Here is a 16,877-nt window from a genome sequence, read left to right as displayed (position 1 = left end):
TGAATTTCCCATTAATGGAGGTTTTCTTGGGGGAGGCTGGATTTGAACATTTTTTCTAGGTTAGAATTAAGTTAAATTTCTCCCATTTTCCTCTCGGCTATAAGAATTTGATTCTGCTGCAATCACAGATTCTTTTCAGCTCTATAACTCATTATTAGAGTTCACAAGAAAGAGAATGCCAATTGTGGTTTGTTTGGATTTTTGTTATTGTTATTTTTTCCCAACTGATTTCATTGAACAGTTAAAGTCAGAAAAGGGGAGCTGCATGGGGAAAGTTCTTGGCTTCAGCAGGCCAAGAAGAACGGTAGTTTAAAACAGACACTTCAAATTCAAGGACCAACTCACTCGCCCAATCCCCCATCCATCCAGATTAAAATGTAATTGGGAAATTCCATTTATTCATTTATTTTATTTTTGCTGAGGCAATTGGGGTTAAGTGACTCGCCCAGGGTCACACAGCTAGGAAGTGTTAAGTGACTGAGGCCAGATTTGAACTTAGGTCCTCCTGAATCCAGGGTCGGTATTCTGTCTACTGCCCCATCTAGCTGCCCCCCATTGGAAAATATTTAACAGAATAAATAAAAATGTAATACAACACAGATAATTTTAACTTGTAGTTTTCTAAGTTAATATTTGGCCCTCAGGGATCTGTTTGTACTTGAATTTGACACAACTGGTTTAAAGTAGCAGAACTGGCCTAGTTCTCTCACCCTATAAAACTCTACAGGCAGCTTGATGTATGAAAAGAACACCAGGATAGAAATCAGAGAAACCTGAATGAAATCCCAATTCCACCTCGTTGTAAGTTGTATGACCTTAGAGAAATGATTTCTCCACTCTGATCTTCAGTCCTCAAATGAGGATATTTAACTTAATATGTTCTCTAAGGTCTCCGACAGCACCAACAGTATATGGTTATAAATCTAGGAGGGAGCTTGGGGGCAGGGTTAGGTCTAGTTCTGCTGGCCTTGAGTGCTCTCAATCACTGTTTCCTGGCCTCTAGAGTTCGGCAGCTATGGCTGCTAGGCAGGCAGGCAGGCAAGAGTGTGGAGCTTGTGCTACGGGGTTTTTGGATCAATGCCAAGCATAACAACTCCCCATGTTCTTCTATGATCTAGCACTCAACAAAGTGATGTGTACACATAACCTTAAAACCCATAGAAGCAAAATAGAGGCACATATACTGCAGATAAAAATGGACCTCCAAATCCGTTTATATCTAATTACAAAACTGGGGAAAACAGTTCCATTTTCACTAATTTATATTTCTCTAGTTCTTCAAAGTTTGCAAAAAGCTTTCCTTATAAAAAGCCCTGAGGCAGGAAGTAAAAGTATTATTCTACACATTTTACAAATGAGAAAACTGAGGCTCCAGAAAATCAAATACTAAGGCCACACAGCTACTATGGCAGTTCCAGAGTATTTCATTGTCTCTTCAAATCATTTCATCCCATTTCTCCCCCAGAAAAATTAACTTCAGATCTGTACTAGATCAAGGCAGGTCAAGTAAATTAAAATAATGATTAAGAACCTACTATGTGAAAGAACTATTTTTATATTGGGAAAGATAATACTATCTCTACCTCTTAATGAGCTTACAGGTTACACAAACACAGAAAAATACATAAAATAGAATTAAACAAGTGTGTAAAGGGAATTCAAGGGTGAGGGGGATATTTCTTCTCTCTAGAGGTGATTAGAAAAGGCTTCCTAGAGGAGATAGCCTTTGAGCTAAGCCTCAAATAATAGGTAGGAAGTCACCATGCAGCCAATGGCAGCAAGAGTAGAAAAGGAGTATCCAAAGCATGGGGAACAAAAATATTAGGGGGGAAGGATATAAACTGGTTCAGGAACATGATTACTCTATTTTGAACAGATGGGAAGAAGTATTTGTATATCTAGTCCAGTCCCTTCATTTTATAGATGAGGAAATTGAGGCTCAAAGACTTAAGTGACTTGTCCAGAGTTATCCAACTATAAAGTTTTTGGAGTAGAATTTGAAACTAGATTTTCCTGCCCCCCAAGTCTAGTACTCTACCCAGTTTATCATGATACTTCTCAAGTAGAAATAAGGCTGGAAAACTATCAGGAAAACCTTGAATGTCAGGCTAAAAAGTGTGGAGTTTATCTCATAAGTAATTGGTAGCTGCTGAAAGTTTCTGAACAGAAGAATGAAATGATTAGAATTGTTCCTTTATTTTGTATTATGGGCGGTATATTTTGAAAGAAAGGTAAGGAAATGCTATACTGGCTCAGGAGAAATAAGATGTGACTAAAATAGGATGGTGGCAATAAGGATACAAAGGATCGATGGTTTATTGGAAAGAATTCTTGACTTACAGCCAAGATAGATTTAGTTTTGACTCTGTGTGACCTTAAGAAAATCTCTCTCCCAGCCCCTTGGTAGTGCCTCAGTTTCCTCTTTGGGAAAAAGAGGAAGTTAAACTAGATTGCTCCTAAATTTCCTTCCAGCTAATATTTTAGGATTCTATAGTGCTACCAGGGCATAGATGAGAGTTGTAGTGAAGAGACAGAATCAACAGAATTATCTGAAAGATAGTGGATGTGATAGAGGTGGGAGAACGAGGCACCAGGGGATATTAAGGTTGGAAGTACAAGCAAGGCAACCCCCTGACAAAGACTGAAAGAGAAGGGAAGGAAAGAAAACAGGTTGGAGAAAAAGCCCCCTTCTTCTGTTGTGTAGCCTCACTCCACTCTCGTCTTTCTCCTCTCCAAAAATTGGACTCAAAAAAATTCACATCCCAAAGAAAAGCCCAAGAGGTAAAGATTAGTGGGTAAAAGATAGACTCTCTCATATGATTTAAACAGTGAGTCCTCCCAGCCTTTACACTTTGTTGAGAGGGAAGTATTGAGACTATTAACAGGATATTAACATAAAAGAATTAAAAGATTCTGACAATCAACTAGCTTCTAATGGAAGAAAGTTGAATTATTTGAATACCTTTCCCTGGATGAGGCTAAGTACTGGAAAGAGTTGTTGTTCATTCATTTCAGTCACATATGACTCTGTAACCCCATTTGGAGTTTTCTTGGCAAAGATACTAGAGTAGTTTGTTATTTCCTTCTCAGCTCATTTTTACAGATGTAAAAAGTAAAAAAAGGGTCAAGTGACTTGACCAGAGTCACACAGAGCTAGTAAACATCTGAGGCTAGATTTGTACTCAGGAAGATAAGTCTTTCTAACTCCAGATTTCCATTCCAACTCTACCTATCAAGAAAGAATCAAAGATCCCCAAAATGGGAACCAGACAAATAGGAGGCAGTTCTTACAAGCTCTATCTTGTAAGAAAGATTCTAGGAGGTTCAGAGGATTTGGGGCAAGAAAGTCTGGGTTCAAATCTCAGCTCTGTTAATTACTAGGCACTTAACCACGCTGGTCCTCAATCCTCTCATCTATAAATGGAGAGGATAAAAATAATTGAATTCTAAGACTCCATCCCCATTCTAAATAGAAGATTTCACATATTTATAGAATTAGGTCAATTATAAGTAAAGGAAATCAAGTAAAAACTGAGAAAAGATAATGGTGCAGTGGTCAACAGCCAAGAGTCCTGGTTCCAATCCTTAGCTCTAATATTAACTCATTATGGGACTTTGGGCAAGTCACTTTCAGAATTCTGGGCCTCAGTTTCCCCATTTATGAAACAGTATTTATACAATCTACCTCTCAGGGTTGTTTCTAGGAAAACAAGTGAGGTAGTGGAAATAACCTTTTTGGGGGGGGGTGTGTACTATTACTATAAATCAGGTTTGGAAATAAAGGAAAGGCTGTAAGGAAGACAACTCTAGAAAATCCATAGACTTGGAGTCAGGGGATCTGGGATCTTATAGAATCTTTGCCACTAACGAGCTGAGGGTTCCAAATACTCAACTCAAATATGACATTTTGCTTTTAATTTCTCTCTTTGACAATTAATAGCTATTTTCCAAATCTGGTATCTCAATCACTTAAAAAAACCAAAAACCACAGCATCTGATAAGGATATGTACCTCTCACCTTAATGTTTTGAAGCACTCTCAAATTTTTCTTACATATTCCAGATAAGCAAGTCATTTTTGCCTTTCTGTAGCTCAGTTTTCCTACCTGTACAATGAGAGTCTTGCTGAGTTGCTTAAAGTGCTGGACAGCTCTAACGCTATTCTGTAATCTAATATCCCTTCAGTTTTTGTGTCCATGCTCTAAGCTCATTTTCAGCTCAGATGGTTTATAAAGCTATGGGTAAACTTTCAACTCATTTTCTAAATGGAATAATAAAGGCAAGGAAGTGAAGCGATTTATTCAGAGTTGTGTGGTTGGAGCTGAGAAGAAATTCAGTCTTGTGAGGCTTCCTTTACAAAAAAAATTCACTATAAACAAGAAACACTAGTTATGGATAAATGGTGCTCTTTTGCAGGCATTTTCTTAATCTAAGGAATTTTACTGAATTGGAACACCTTAAGGGGTAGCATGGCATGGTGGATAAAGAACTGATCTGGAAAGCCAGTCTGGGTTCAAGACTATATATAAGCAGTGTGACTCCAAGAAACCTTCAATTAAGGTTCTTCTAAGGTTCTAAGGTGGTAAGGTTCTTCAATTCAGGGCTCTAGGTAACTAAGACAACAAATTGGAGAGAAGGTACCATTCTAAATTGGTAGAAGGAGTCCCCTATGCCAATAAAATCACAGATCTAATTCTTTTCTATGAGACATCTTGTAACACTGGAATAGAGAAATACAATAGAATCAGGAAGCCCTAAGTTCAAATCCTTCCTCAGACACTTACTATCTAGGTGACCCTGAGCAAGTCACTTAGCCCCTATATGCTCAATTTTCTCACATGCAGAATGAGTTGGAGAATGTAATAGCAAACCATTTCAGTATCTCTGCCAAAAAAATAACCCAAATGGGGGACATGAACAGTTAGATGAAATGACCAAACAATAATAACTCACGAGATATAACTGGATTAGAAGTAATTTTAGATTTGTTTTATCCTAGGATAAACCTCCACAGTTTAGATAGTGTTTGATCAAACTCCCAAAAGTTTATAAAGTTCCTTTTCTCATCTTACTATGGAGTTCTCAGATATGTAAATGAAAAAATGCGTTTCAATGGATTTTTTTTTTCAATTTTAGGTGGTTAATTTAATTGTAGGTCTTAAAAAAGCACTAATTCATTTTGCCTTTGATTCTAGCAGTTGGCTGATCAGTTTCAGTTTCATATGTTCTTTATCCTCTGTCATATCTACAAATATCATAATATACCAACTTTAGGGTCAACTAAATAGCCGGAGTCAGGAAGACTCCTCTTCCTGATTTCAAATCACATCTCAGAAACTTCTCTAGGCAAGTCACTTAACCCTGTTTGCCTCAGTTTCCTTATTTGTAAAATAAGCTGGAGAAGGAAATGACAAACCACTCCAGTATCTTTGTCAAGAAAACCTCAAATGGGGTCATGAAGAATAGGACATGATTGAAACAACTGAATAATAACAATAATATATCAGCTTCACGTAACCTAGAAATTTGTTGCAAGGAATTATAGGATCGTGGGATTTAGAACTGGATTCTACTTAGAGACATCCCTACATTTCACCTCTTAATTTTATATATGAATAAATCAAGGCCCAGAGTGCAGAAGACATTTGCCCAAGGTCATCCAGGGAGTAAACAGCAGATTCAAGGTTTGAAATGATGACCTCTGATTCCAAATCCACCATGTTACCTCTTACACTGAAATGCATCTCAAATGCTTTGATGTAGGTACAACTTGCTTCCTAAATAGCATAACACAGTAGGAACAACTTTATACACAGAATTGGAAGCCACAGGCTCTAGTATTGACTCTGTCATTAAATATACTACATGCCTGTGGACAAGTTTTCTCCACAATTTGTTTCCCTACTTTTAAAATTAGGAGGTACCTATGTAATGCAATGGATAGAGCCCTGGTATGCTAGTCAGGGAGACCTGAATTTAAATCTCACCTCAGACATGTATTATCTGTGTGAATAACAGATTCACTGGGTAAGTCACTTAAGCTCTATCTCTCTTAGTTTCCCCAACTGTAAAATGAAGATAATAACCGCACCTCTTAGGGTTGTTGTAAAGATCAAATGATATATTTTTGAAGTCTTCAGTACAGTGCCCAACACACAGTAGTGATTAATAAATGCTTGTCTCATCTTCCCTTTTCCTTCCACAAACTAGCTCACTTCTCCCTTCTAGTTCTAACATTCTGAAAGATTCTCTAAGTCTCAAAGAAACATTTTGAGAATCTTAACTCCTGAGAGCTAGAAGACCTGAGTAAAAGTCCAACCCTGCTGCTTCTTGAGTTAGGCAAATCTCTTCTTCCTCTTGGTCTTCAGTCTTCTTGTGTATAAAAGAAGATGACTAGATTAAATTATCTATAAATCCACTGTCACTAAAAAGGCTGACCAGCCAGGGTCCAGCACAGTACTTGGCAGGAAAAAGGTACTTTAATTCTGAATGAATGAACCATCCAACTGGATTTCAATAGATGCTTTGAAAGTCCCATGGGAATGGGAACATTCCAAATTTCCCTGGTATTGGCTCCTTCCCTTGACCCCCAGTATAGAGAAATTTCATGAGAACTCCCTAGCACTATTTCACAGCAGTCACAATACTAGTACATGGAATACTAAGTGTTTTATATTATATATGTTAGTCATAGCAATGCATTATGGCTATAAATCCCAAAACTCAAAAGAATCATAATGGCAGGTGATCCAAAAATTAATGGAAAGACACATGGCAGGCACAAGCAGACTATAGCATATTATTAACAATAATCTATTTGTGTGAAGGACTATTTATGGGAGGAAAAGGAAGTGAGTGGATCATACAGAGAAAGTGAAAGATAGTGAAGAGGTAATGTGATATAATTAATAGAGAACTAGACTTGAATTCCAGAAGTCCAGGGTTAAGATCCTGTTTCTGACCCACAGTGTGACCTTGGGTAAGTAATTTAACCTCTCTGAGTCCTAAGTTCCTCATCTATAAAACAATAATAATAATAATAATCATAGCATCTATCTCACAGGATTGTTTTGAGGATTCAAATCAATAGATATACAAGGTAGGTAGGGGAGAGACAAACACAAAATGAAACTCTGCTCACAGAAAGCCTCCATTCCACTTGGGGACAAGACTATGTGGAACAAAAAAGCAGATATAAAGTGTGTATAAAATAATACAGGAATTCTAAAAGGAAAAAAGTAAAAGTACTCATAACTGGAAGGAAGGGGGGAAAATCAGGAAAGGGATCATTTGAGAGGTAGCATTTGAATTACAAGCAACTAGGTGGTTAGAGTATCAGACTCAAAATCAGGAAGATCTGTATTCAAATCTGGCTTCAGACACTTACTAGTTGTATGACCCTGTTTTCCTCAATTCCTTATCTGTAAAAATGAGTGGGAGAAGGGAATGACAAATCACTCCAGTATCTTTGTGAAGAAAATCCCAAATGGGGTCACAAAAAGTTGGACATGACTGAAAAATGGCTGAACAATGAAGTGTAATTTGGTGAAAGCTAGATATACAAGAGACTGAGGTAAAAAGAGTATATATTCCAGCCATGGACAGGCATGCATCACTTTCCTTCATGAAGACAGGAAATCTAATGTTTCATATTGAGAAGAGATAAGGGACTAGTTTGACCGGAAGAGGAGATAGGAAGGTTAGTCATATGAAATGCAGGTAGGAGTCATGTTGTGGAGGGCTTTAAATGCCAGGCTGAGGATTTTATACTTTATCCTAGTGATGTTAGGGAAACGAAGAAGATTTTTTGGATAGAGAGATGACATGGTCAGTTCTAGGTTCTAGGAATGTCAATTTGGCAGTTGTATAATCATGAAAACAAATTGCACAGGAGAGAAGAGTAGGAATAAGTAGAACAAATAGGAAGCTATTGCAATAGTCTGGGTAAGGGATGATTTGATAACTGATTAAGCCTGGGGACTGAGAAAAAGGAGGTGCCAAAGATAACTCCAAGTCTGTGAACTTGGGTGACTGGAAGGATAATAATGTCATTCACATAAACTGTCAAGTTTGAAGGAGAAATGGGTTTAAAAGAAGATCAAATGAGTTCTGTTTTGGACACAGTGACACATATTTAAACAATATTCAAATGGAGAAGTTTAGCCAAAAAAAGTATTCATCAGAGAAAATTAGAACTGGACATATAGATTTGAGTTCCATTTGCCCAATGATGATATTTGAACCTGAGAACTGATGAGATCACTGAAAGAAAGAATAGGAAGAGAAGAGAACTCAAAGCAAAGACTCTTTAGGGGATGTTCATATTTAGTGGTCAGGAGGAAAATGAACTGGCAAAATAGATTGAGGAAGAATGGAAGGCATACATTGGAGATAATGTATGTAAAGTACTTTGTAAACTTTAACTTTATAAATAACTTTGTAACTTTGTATAAATAACTTTGTAAACTTGTAAACTTTATAAATAAACGTTTTATTATTTGTATAACAGAAGAGTAACCCCAGTGTTGTACTGCTAACCATGAATCAAAGAATCAGAAAAAGACCACTAATTAAATGGACTTGGTATGGAGGATTTCAAGGGAAAAAATAGTCAAGAATACCACAAAAAAGACATGGAAAACTATCCTGGTTAAAGGAGTACTTACGTTAAAAAGATATAAGAAGTGTACTGAAGTATGGCCTGTCTCTCCTGCAAGGCTCATTGAGAGATCTAAAGTTTGTATTTTGGGGTATGATGGTACTATAGCATGTGTTTGAGCTGTGTGTGCAGGATGGAATTCTACACTACCCATGTGATGACTGAGACCATGTGCCTCCTCATTTTAGCCAACCAAATTTTCCCGACCTTGAGCAACTTATGAAGATAACCCCAAAGGAGAGTTGTTCCCTGCTTCATAGAATCATAGAAATTCCGATTTGGAATCATTTTCATATCTCACATTTCTACTACACTTCAAAGTTTAAAAAGTACTTTCCTCAGGTGTCCCTGGTGAAGACAAGGTGGATATTGTTAAATATTATCATCATCATCCCTATTTTACAGATGAGGAGACTTGAGGGTCCCAAGTCCATGCTGAATGAGGATCAGATGGAAGAATTGGGGGTATATAAACAGGAGAAGAGGAGACTCCGAGGAGACATATCTGATGGGCTGTTATATGAAAGAGGTAACAGACTCATTCGGTTTGGCCCCAAAGGGCAGCACTACAAGCAATAGGTAAAAGCTGCCAAAAAGCAATTTAGAATTGATGCCAGGGAGAACTTCCTAATAGTCAGAGTGGGCTATTAGTGATATGGGCTACTTTAGGAGGGAGTGGGTTCTCCCTCAAAAGACTTCAAAAAGAAGCTAGATGACCATATGTCAGGAATGTGGGTATAAAGATTCTTCTTATCTGAATTCGACTTTAGGTCTCTCACAAACCTGAAATTATTAGTTACTTTCTTTCTATGGTTCAGTAGTAGGAGCCAATCTTGCATTTTCTGTATTGAAAATGTTATAATCTGTCCCTAATATATTGAGAGAGAACAGTAAACCATGAGATTACAAAATCACTGGATCGCAAAACTGGAAAGGATCTCAAAAGGCATCTGAGTCTAACCTGGACCTAATGTGGATCAATGTATCCTTCTGGGAGGCAGCAAGAGGTGTAGAAAATTTTAAATCTTTGTCACAAAGGATTGTTTAGCCTGGAATGTGTAATGATGGGGGCATCTTGGATATTATGTGAAATAAAATCAAAAGTTGTCAATAAAATATGTGTGTGTGTGTTTTAAAAACAGAAACATTAGAATTCAGAGTCAAAATTGCTAGTTCTAAACCTACAACTGAATTGTTAAGTCCATTTTCTTTTCTCCTTTGTTAAATAAAAACTGTTAAACTAGATAATCTCTAGGGTCCCTTTTCACTCTTACAATCTATGTTCTAAAACTCCCTTGAGCCTTGACCTTTAGTTCTATGTTTCAAGGTTCTTCTCAGTTCTGACTAAAATAAGTAGAAAAATTGCTGGACTTGGGATCAGGAGTTCTGGGTTCAAGTCTGTGCTCTGACACTTATTAGCTATACTTCTAAGCTTTGTGGCCATAAGCAAGTCACATTACCATGGAGCTTCTGTTTCCCCATTTATAAAGTGGAGATGGTAGTAATCCTTTTCTCCTCAGCCTGTCATAGAGCTGGTAAGAGGAACAACTGAAAAAACAGATGTAAGCATCCTTTAAAATGCAAGACATGGTTATTTTCCTGTGATGGACCAGGATACAGTGAGAAAATCTATGAACAAGACAAATACTCCACCTTGCACTGTGATGAACTGAAGTAGCCAAACCCTCACTTTGCTGAGGGCTGTAAGGTTGGCTTTGTGAATACATAGTAAAGTGTGTGTGCTTTTTTCTCCTTCTTTTTATAGCCTGTTTCCATGGTGCCCTGAAAAGCCCTGAACAAACCACAGCTTGGACAGCTTGGGGGCCCTAGAGTATTGTCAAATCATCCTCTGAGGCCCACTCTCCCAGGCTTAAACCTCAAGACCATACCTCTCCTGACTCCCTGAGGAAAGGAACTCACAGCAGTGCTCAGATTCTACTTTGTCTTTCACTCTGAGTCAGATCAATGAGGAAGGGAGGGATAATGGATAGTGGTAGAAGAAGGCTAGGGTTTGAACCTTGCCTGTAATACTTACAAGGTGTTCAATCAGTGGGAAATTCACTTCACTTTTCAAAGTCACAGTTTTCTTATCTATAAAATGGGCATAACAATACTTGTATGACCTCATAGGCTGACTGTGAGAAAAATGCTTTTAAAGTGTAAAGCATTATAGCAATGTGAATTTTTATTATCGCTGTTATAAGACAATTATGGTTTAATAATGGCTAATATTTACATAGCATGTCAAGGTTCACAAAGGACTTTATAAATATCATCTCTTTTGATCCTCAAAGCAGTTCCATGAGGTAGTTGCTATTGTTATTCCTATTTTGCAGATGAAGAAATTGAGGCAGAAAGAGGCTATGTGATTTGTCTAGAATCACTCAGCTATTAAGTGTCTGAGGAGAGATTTGAAATCAGATCTTCCTGATTCCAGGTCCAGTGGTCTATTCACTATAATATAAAGCTGTTTAATGGGAAAAAATACCAGATGCCTAGGGATAAGTTCCAGTTTTGCCACTTACTAGCTATATGACCTTGAACAAACTTCCTCATGTATAAAATGAGACTGTGCAGATGACTTCTGGGGTTTCTTCCAGTTATAATCCTATGATTTCTAAGTCTCCATCTAGCTCTAACATTCTATGTTTTAAGGTCCCTTCCAGGTTTCACATTCTAGGTTCTAAGGTCCCTCTCAGCTCTGATACTTGTTAAAGGGCAAACTGGATATTCAAATTCTAGTTTCCTGAACCCTTCTTATTAATAATTGTCTGAGAAAGTGTGTAGAGGTGGGTAGAAACCTGAATTCCATGGATTTCACTAGAATAATTCTCTCCTGATAATCAGGGAACTCTGCCCAGCAGACCAGTTAACTAGGAATACATTCCTCCCTTGGCTTCTTCCATCTCTTTCAGCTTTGACTGCCTTTCCAAGATAACAGACTAGCAACCTCTTCAATTTCCAGTCAGTTTTCATGGGCCTGAGTCTTTTGCTTCTGATAGGATAATACCCCCCCAAAAAAAAAAGAAAAGAAAAAGAAAAAAGAAATAGGTCCAGAGAAGGAAGATATTTCTGCCTCATGTTCTTTACCCAAATCTCTATGAAAATAGCAACTCACCTGCTCCTGGGAATTCATTACCCGTAGCTTCATCTGCTTCAGGTATGTTGAGGTGAGGGGCATGTTATAGTCGATGATCCCAGAAACCAGAGGGGAAGGAGGTTCATTTTCTGAAGGAAAGAACAAACCAGAAGCCATTGATAGCCTGTACAAAGGGCTCCAGGAGCCTCACTCTCAAAGGAAGGACATGGCAATGACATCTAAGAATCTTCAGTCTCAGTGAACTGAGAAAAAACCTATGCTATTTACACAACTCTAATTTCTAAAATCCTTTATTGTGGGCAACACACTTTCTTCTTAACCATCACTGGGGTTATCATCCCCATTTTACAAAAAAGGAAACTGAGTCTTAGAGAAGGAAGTGGCTTGCCATGATAACATGGCTAGTGTTGAAGCGTTAAAAGTGAAACTTGGTTTTTACCTTAAACTGAAGTGACCATTTTAAATTTGTTATTCATTTAAAAGACATTAATTGTTGCTCTGTAGAGAGCCCTACACCCTGTGAAAAGATATAAAAACAAATACGAAGTTACATTTCTGTCCCGCATTAATATTTTAAATGCTTCCCTCATAACAGTTCTTGAGTGAAAGTATTTTACAAATAAAGAGACTGAAATTCAGAGAAGTGAAATGACTTCTTGAAAGTCACATAAATGTTAAGTGGTGGACTCAGAATTTGAATCCAGATCTTCTGATCTCATGTCTAACTCTCTTTTGTGGAAATAGCACTTACCTTTCTCAATTCAATTCAGCAAATATTTCAAGTGCCTACTAGCATGCCAGACACTGTGGTAATCACTGGGGAAACAATAAAAAGCAAAAGGGAATCTCTGCCACCAAGGACCTTACAATCTAATGGGAAAGACAACATGCAAACAAATATCCATAAACTAGCTATATACTAGATAAATAGGAAATAATTAAGAGGGAGGAAAGCACTGGAATCAAGAGGTATTAGGAAGAACTCCTATAAAAGGTAGGATGTTGGTCATGACTTAAAAGAGGGCAGGAAGGTTAGGAGAGGTAGAGGTTCTATCAATGGGGGACAGCAGAAGGGAATACCAGGAGCCATCTTGGTCATGAATGGGGCATTTTTTTTTCATGAAACAGCCAGGAGGCCAGTGTCATAGAGGGACACTCTTTCTATGTGTCAGGGAACAGGGTTGGAAAGACTGGAAAGGTAGTAAGGAGCTAGGTTTGAATGACTGTCAGTGCAAAACAACACTTTGTATTGGTTCCTGTAGGTAACAGAGAACCTGTTTATTGAGTTTATTGAGTAGGGAGATGACATGATCAGACAGACTTGCATTTTAGAAAATTCATCTTAGTTGCTGAATGGAGGATAGATTGGTGTGGAGAGAACAGACTTAAGGCAGGCAGACTCAATAGTGGACTATGGCAATAATCCAGGTATGAAGTAATTAACGGCTTTCACCATAGTAGTGGCAGAATAAAAGGAGAGAAGTGAGCCTATTCCAGAGATATTGCAAAGATTAAATCAACAGGCCTTGACAACACATTGAATATCAGGGATAAGAGATAGTGAGGAATCCAAGATGACTCTCAGGTTGCAAGACAAAGTGACAGGAAGGTTGGTTTGAAAAGGGCAGCTCCTGAACTCAAATTGTTTATAATCTTGCAAGGAGTAATGATTTGTATATAAGCATGCAATAACTACAAATTAAGTACAAGGCAGAATAAGCTATAATAGCATTAGCTTCCTGGAAGAAGTAACATTTGAATTAGTACATGAAGAATGAATGGAGAAGATTTCAGAAGTTATGTTTAGGAGAGAAATGTTTTAAGGACAGGGAAACAGTATAAGCAAAGACATGGAGGTGAAAAAACAAGGGGCATGTTGGCAGGGTGGGGGGAGATAATGAACACTCTAGTTGGGCTGGTTCAAAGGATATACGAACAGGTGTGGCATCAAATAGGAGATGACAGTGAAAAGAACATGAGAGTCTGGAAAATGGGGTCCATAAGTATCTTATTGAGCCTCAATTTTCCTTACATAAAATGGGGGTCTTATAAAGAAAAATGCCTCATAAACCTTAAAATGCTAAAGAATAGTGAGTTGCTGTTATAATAAGGCTGTTATAATAATGAGAAGCTGGCAGGAAGCCTTGAATGTCAGCTTTGGGACTTGAAGAGCTATTTAGGATGTGGTAAGAAGTCACTGAAGGGCTTTGAACAGCCCTGGAGATACTGTAGTCTCTATCTTAGTCAGGTGTGGCTGTAGAGGAAAAGTTATGAGTCAAGAACAACTCCAAGCTTAGCTGGCGGTATATCGATTAGAACTGAATTGTCAAATGTAATGAAGCACATCCCATGTGCTCAGTGTGATAAGGGATCTGTATTCCAGAGAGAGAGAGAGAGAGAGAGAGAGAGAGAGAGAGAGAAACTCTGCTTTGGATTTTAGCTCCCTTTTCCCACTTCCACAGGGCTGGAATACAGATCCCTTATCAGATCCTAACCACCACCAACCTCCACACTGCCCCCCATCCTTCTACCCCCATTCTATCAGACAAAACAACAGATGATAGAAAATAAATACCATTCACATTCCAGTGCCCCCTCCACCCCCAGGCTTGGGCTGAGAGACTAATGAAAGGAATATACTTTAGTAGAAAGACTTCTGGATCTGAAGATGAAGGCAAAAACCCTAGTTTTTCTGTTTATTAAAGGGAGTGTACCAAAGAGGATAGAACACAGGAATTGAACTCAGGAAGACCTCTCTTCAAATCTTACTTCTGAAATTTTACTAGCTGGATATCTTTAATGTCTTAACCTCAGTTTCTTCATCTATAAATTTAGGATAATTACCTATAGCACCTATCTTATAGGGCTGTTGAAAGGCTCAAATGAGATAATGTGGGCTTTTCTTAATTTATTTCCCTCTCCAGCAGTTGGGTTAAATTTTTCAATTTTTTTTCAACTCCTCTTTTACCTTCTAATTACTAGATCTTACCTCTTCTACCTTACTGTCCAAAGATATTTTCAGGAGTGGAAGATAGACTGGGGTGCCCTCATCAGGGCTACTAGCAGCTGCTGCTACCTCCCTGATTCTAACTTCAAGTTTCTATACAAATGACTAATTGCTCCCATCAAGCCAAGGGCTTTTCAGAAGAATAAGGGCATTTTAAAAAAACCTGAACTAAAAACAGTTCCCTCCTCAAGCCAATAGCTTCAACACTTCAAGGATCTGGTATTTTCCTAGTGTGGACACACCTTCCACAGACACATATCATAGCTCCTTTGCAACTAAGTAGATATGAGTTGTTATAGTCCCCTCCAAAAAAAAAAAAAATGTATCATTGAATTGCTCTGTCCACAACGCTACAGGGATCTTCAAACAATAGATACAGTCTTTCACTAGATTCAGGCAAAAAGACTTTCCCTTTTTAAAAGATGTGATACAGTTATTCCTAGATTGACATAGCTTAGAGTTCTGGAAGGCTTTATCACTGGTGTACAGAAAGACCTTAATGGAAGTCTCTGCAACTGGATGTCATTATGGATTTAAGTCTTGATTATTTCCCAAATTCTTATAATTATATTACCAGGTCACTCACTTATCTGCATAGCTGTGAATGCCTTTGGGGGGTGGGGGTGGCAAGAATAGAAGGGAGAGACAAAGTTGGCTTGAATCTTGCTTTTTGACACTGTTCACCTTCACAGTATATTCTGCCACATTCCACATTCCATTTGACTCCCAACATCCTAGCAATCTCTGACATAGACAATCCCAGCAGAACCGGGACAGCTGGGGTTAGGTTCAGAAGTTATTATCTGAGGGTCCAGCTCTTGCTGATACAGGAATCACTGCCCAGCTTTTCAGTATTTTCTAAGCTTAAGACTATAGGCAGCTCACACTCTAGGCTGGTATATATGATTTACTTCCCCAGGGGTAAACCCAATTCAGAAGAACAAAAACACAGACACACGAGGAAGACACCAAGGAAACCCAAGGCTCCCTAGAGCTGTTCAACTCAGACATGCAGAGATCTCACATGGCTAATTCTCCTTTCTATCAGTAGACTCAGTTGTACAGCTACCAAAAAAGGGCCAAGTTAGCCCAGAGGTAGTGAGTCTCATTGCTTCTCTCTCTCCTGGCCAAACACAGAAGGAAGAATGGAAGAGAAGCCGGTGCCCTCCTTGGGGCTATTGACAGCAGCTGCTGCCTCCCTGATTATATAGCATCTGGATTTGATACAAAATGGTGCCTGCTATGAGTCTTTCAGAACAGAGGTGTCAAAACACATGGAGTGAAGAGCCAGAGAAAAATGTGATTGGGAAATATCTAACAAAATTAATAAAATGGAATATAAGTGATCTTACTATGTGGTTTTCCAAGTCAATATGTGGCCTATAGGAATTCTTTTCAATGGTTTAGTGGCCCCCAATTTTATTTGAATTTGATACCAACTATTTCAGAAGAACAACAGTCTTATTAAGCCTAAACTAAATAAATAGTTCAGAATATGCTCCAGAAGCTAAAAATTTAGAAAGAAATATCCTAAGAACCAAAATAGGTACAATGTACCAAAACTTTAAATGTTCTCACCAAGGGTGTCATTCACAAGAAAAAGATGACGAATTCTAGATAATAATATCTAGTAGGAAAAAAATTATCTTAGTAGATACCAAGGATCGTGAATGATCCAACAAATGCAGAGAACTTCTAGAATTATATTTCAATATCTCATTGCTAAATGAGATGGAAACCAACTTAAGAGCTAGATTGTTTACAGAACCTCACAGATAATCAATGGCGCAAAAGCTTCCCTCAAACCCAGCCGAGCAAAACCTACTCTGTTCACCTAAAATTAGACAGTATTAATGAATCAATGAAAATTCTGACCACAATTCTTTCTACACCTTCCTAGAGCCAGTCACTAGGTGGCAACTTTTAAAGCAGCTTTGGGGAGAGAGGAAAAGCTTGGCAATACCCTCCAAGGGTTCCCTCTAACTCTGATATTCTAAAGTTTTATATTAATTTTAAGGCTTTAGTATCTGTGACTTCATCTATCATTCTTTTACTGATGCAGGTCATGAATGCCCTGGCGGCCAACCTTCTGGTAACAAGTATGTGACATCA

The 16,877-nt window shown here is 38.1% G+C and overlaps 1 protein-coding gene and 1 long non-coding RNA gene across 2 annotated transcripts in view; one reads left to right on the top strand and one right to left on the bottom strand.

The window, feature by feature from the left end:
- Positions 1-16,182, top strand: part of LOC116421717 — a 29,297-nt gene extending 13,115 nt beyond the window's left edge. Inside the window, exons 2-3 of the long non-coding RNA XR_004232211.1 lie at positions 9,064-9,187; positions 15,903-16,182. This is a non-coding gene — a long non-coding RNA (uncharacterized LOC116421717). The remainder of the gene's footprint in view (positions 1-9,063; positions 9,188-15,902) is intronic.
- The window catches only part of NOL4L (nucleolar protein 4 like), a 198,668-nt gene that overhangs the window by 105,501 nt on the left and 76,290 nt on the right, over positions 1-16,877 (bottom strand). The window contains exon 4 of the mRNA XM_031954101.1: positions 11,777-11,886. Within this exon, the coding sequence (XP_031809961.1) occupies positions 11,777-11,886 (110 nt within the window). The remainder of the gene's footprint in view (positions 1-11,776; positions 11,887-16,877) is intronic.

Source organism: Sarcophilus harrisii, chromosome 2, assembly GCF_902635505.1.
Source record: "Sarcophilus harrisii chromosome 2, mSarHar1.11, whole genome shotgun sequence".
Taxonomy (NCBI): domain Eukaryota; kingdom Metazoa; phylum Chordata; class Mammalia; order Dasyuromorphia; family Dasyuridae; genus Sarcophilus; species Sarcophilus harrisii.
This window is presented reverse-complemented; position numbering and strand designations above follow the sequence as displayed.